This window comes from Lupinus angustifolius, chromosome LG06, assembly GCF_001865875.1.
Source record: "Lupinus angustifolius cultivar Tanjil chromosome LG06, LupAngTanjil_v1.0, whole genome shotgun sequence".
Classification (NCBI taxonomy): Eukaryota; Viridiplantae; Streptophyta; class Magnoliopsida; order Fabales; family Fabaceae; genus Lupinus; species Lupinus angustifolius.
Genome location: NC_032014.1, coordinates 28,828,032 through 28,831,043, shown reverse-complemented (window position 1 = coordinate 28,831,043; position 3,012 = coordinate 28,828,032). Strand labels below are relative to the sequence as shown.

The 3,012-nt window shown below is 31.0% G+C and overlaps 1 protein-coding gene across 1 annotated transcript; it reads right to left on the bottom strand.

Annotated features, from left to right (window-relative positions):
- LOC109350585 (putative two-component response regulator ARR19) lies at nucleotides 896–2,382 on the bottom strand. The gene is made up of 3 exons (XM_019591807.1): nucleotides 2,243–2,382; nucleotides 1,493–1,569; nucleotides 896–1,396 (listed from the first exon to the last, which is right to left on the bottom strand). The coding sequence occupies exons 1-3, from the start codon at nucleotides 2,355–2,357 to the stop codon at nucleotides 896–898; spliced, it is 693 nt and encodes a 230-aa protein (XP_019447352.1). The 5' UTR covers nucleotides 2,358–2,382.

Genomic DNA, 3,012 nt, shown 5'->3' with positions numbered 1-3,012 from the left:
CATTATAATATAATTTATTTGAATTTTTCTTATTTTTTTCATAAATTATGTTATGTCTGCGGGTTGTCCATATTGTCCAATAAAAATATCCACGAGCTTGGCGCGCAAACGGACAGAGCGAAACGGGCAAATGAACAAAATTTCTATCTCTTGCCCACACAAAAATGTAGGCATGTCCGTTTTGCCATCTATTTTTAGCTTTAAAAAATATATTTATACTCTTGTTTTATGTTATTTTGAGAAGGTTATCCAAAGATTAATTACGGCTTGAGTATAGAACTCAGCAAGCAGAAAGGAAGGAGAGATGTACCAATATGCAATAACCAGAGAGACAAATTTGGTGATTATCAATAATTATTCAAAATTGTGTTTGATGTGTTACTGTTGCATTTTTTCAATTGTGCTATCCCATATATCACGACTTTAAGAATGATGCTTATTTAGTTTATAGTTGCGAAATAAGAACAAGAACGACTCTTCTCTAATGGTGAATTTGGAGGAAGAATGTACTTGTTTCACTACGAACAACTTTTTTGTTACCGTTGTGGGTACTCTTATGTTATATTATTATAATTTTTGGTGTAAAGATAGCAATATTTGTTCTTGAGTTCAAATTCATTGTTTAGCATGCAACAATTCCTTTACCATTGAAGGCATTTTGTTTGCTGCTCACAATATTTCACCTGAATTTCTTGATGATACATATTGAACCTATGGTTTGGTGCCTCACGATATCTCTCACATTAACTAACAATAAATACAAAAACTTAAATTCAATAACAATTTGTTGATGTTCTAACAAAAAGGATATCTCAATCAACTTTATTAAGTTCTCAACTAATTTGTGTTACATTAAATTTCATAAGCTACTAAACATATAAAACATGTGACAATCCTATCTTCGCGGGACGATTGTTCTTTGTAAGATAGCCTGCATCAACATGTCTTGTTGTGCCTTCATTGCTTCGACGACCTCCCTCAATTGATGATTCTCGTGTCTGATCGCTGCCATCTCATGTCTCAGCTCAGCAATCTCGGTTAACTCCTGAGAGTTGCAGCTGGAAGATGAAGTGACCAAGTCTCGTATTAAACCAAGATTATTAGCCATGAAGGTGCTTTGAGACTTGTGTTGTTCGTTGCCCAAGTACCCTCGATGTTCTTCCATTAAGGATGAGTTTTCTTCCGTTAGCGCCATGATCCGATTTCCATGACCCCATTCACAAAAATTGATGTCCCGTTTTCCATTCGAGGTTGAATTTGGACCAAAAACACCATCCGAAGGAGCGATGGACACATTCTGAACAACAGCAGCAGCATTGATGGCATGAAACTGAATCGAACCCTCTTGGTTTGGCACAAAAGTGGTGCTAACTTTTTTAAGATGGAGTCTATATTTCTGGAACAATTGTGGAATAAGTTAGTAAGGTTCCGAGATCGAAAAAGACGAAGTTATATTAAAACTAAAGCACATATGAAGGACTAAAAAAACTACCTGAAGATGGCTGGCCACATTCTCCTTTGTAAGCTTTTCATCCTTCATCAATGCCATAATTTTTTTCGGTGCAGCCTCTGCAATCGATTTGAATAAAACCATCATTAAGTCACTTTAAAGAACACTTCAATGCATGGCATAAGCAAAATTGATGATCATGAATACACCATATTTATCTCTAATCATTCTATACAATAAGCCTCAAGTTTCTTTAAAGTGAAAACTAAGTAAGCTCAAAATTGTTATAACAAGGTTGTGGAACCTTTTAACCAAAACATCTATCCTGAAGAACCAAGATACAACAATGTAAACAAAGAACTGATAAACATAAATGTTACTTTTGAATCAGTTATATAAACACAAAAAAGATACAATGAAGTAAAATTGTTAAAACAAGGTTTCAGAACTTGTTAAACCAAAACATGTATCCTGAAGAACCAAGATACAGCAATGTAGACAAAATAAATAAACACAAAAATACAGAGAAGTGATAAATATAGAAACAAGTGCATATAGTGTCAAATATGATGAATAAATAACAAGTTTTTTTTATAAGAATAAGTACATTGAGTAAGACATGTTTATTATTTTTGAATGAGTTGACATAAAAAAGATACAAAGAAGTGATAATGATAGAAATAAGTGCATACAGTATCAAACATGATGTTTTTTTTATAATAAAACAAGTGCATATAGTAAGACATGATTATTATGCATTGACATAGATAGAGAGTGAAGAAGAAAACATACTATCAATTCCTCCTAAGTGATTAACAGCAACAATGAACTTGCGGTGTAACTCTTCTGACCAAGCAACTCTTTCTTTCTTACCATTCTTCTCATGTTCATTAGTATTCTTCATCATGTTTCCAAATTAAATAATAACAAGTGGGTTTATGAATTATGAGTTATGTGAGTGCTGAATAAGAAAGTGAAGTATATATATATATATATATACAGAAGCTCAATGTAAGAAAAATAATATCTTTTTACAATCACATTGATTCTGTTTTTTTATAGTTGCATTAATTGATTTCCCTACTTTTATTAATTGATCATTGATTCTTACATCAGATATTTAAGTTTACAAAATATATTTGATTGATTTGTTTCCAACAATTAATGGATGATAAATTCTACAACCTACACAGATGAAGCAGAAACAACAAAAGATTGAGAATGATATCTCCATTTTTTCATTTTAAGTGTAATATCTATACATTATTAGCGTAAAATTTATATATAGTATAGATACTAAAATTATGAAGTTTATTATTTAAGAATTGAGAAAGTTGTGAATAAAATAAGTATAAAAAAGAGTATAGAACTACAATTAAAAAATAACTTAGAACTAATATAATAGTTTGTCTCTTGGATATATGAGCATATTAGATAAGAACATAGTCCGGTGAGAAATTTTCTAATTATATATAACATCAAACACATTTATTTCATAAAATTTGGAAGGTCCAAATCATTCAACTTTCCGATTTTTCAACAAAAATTCATCAGAAAGAAAA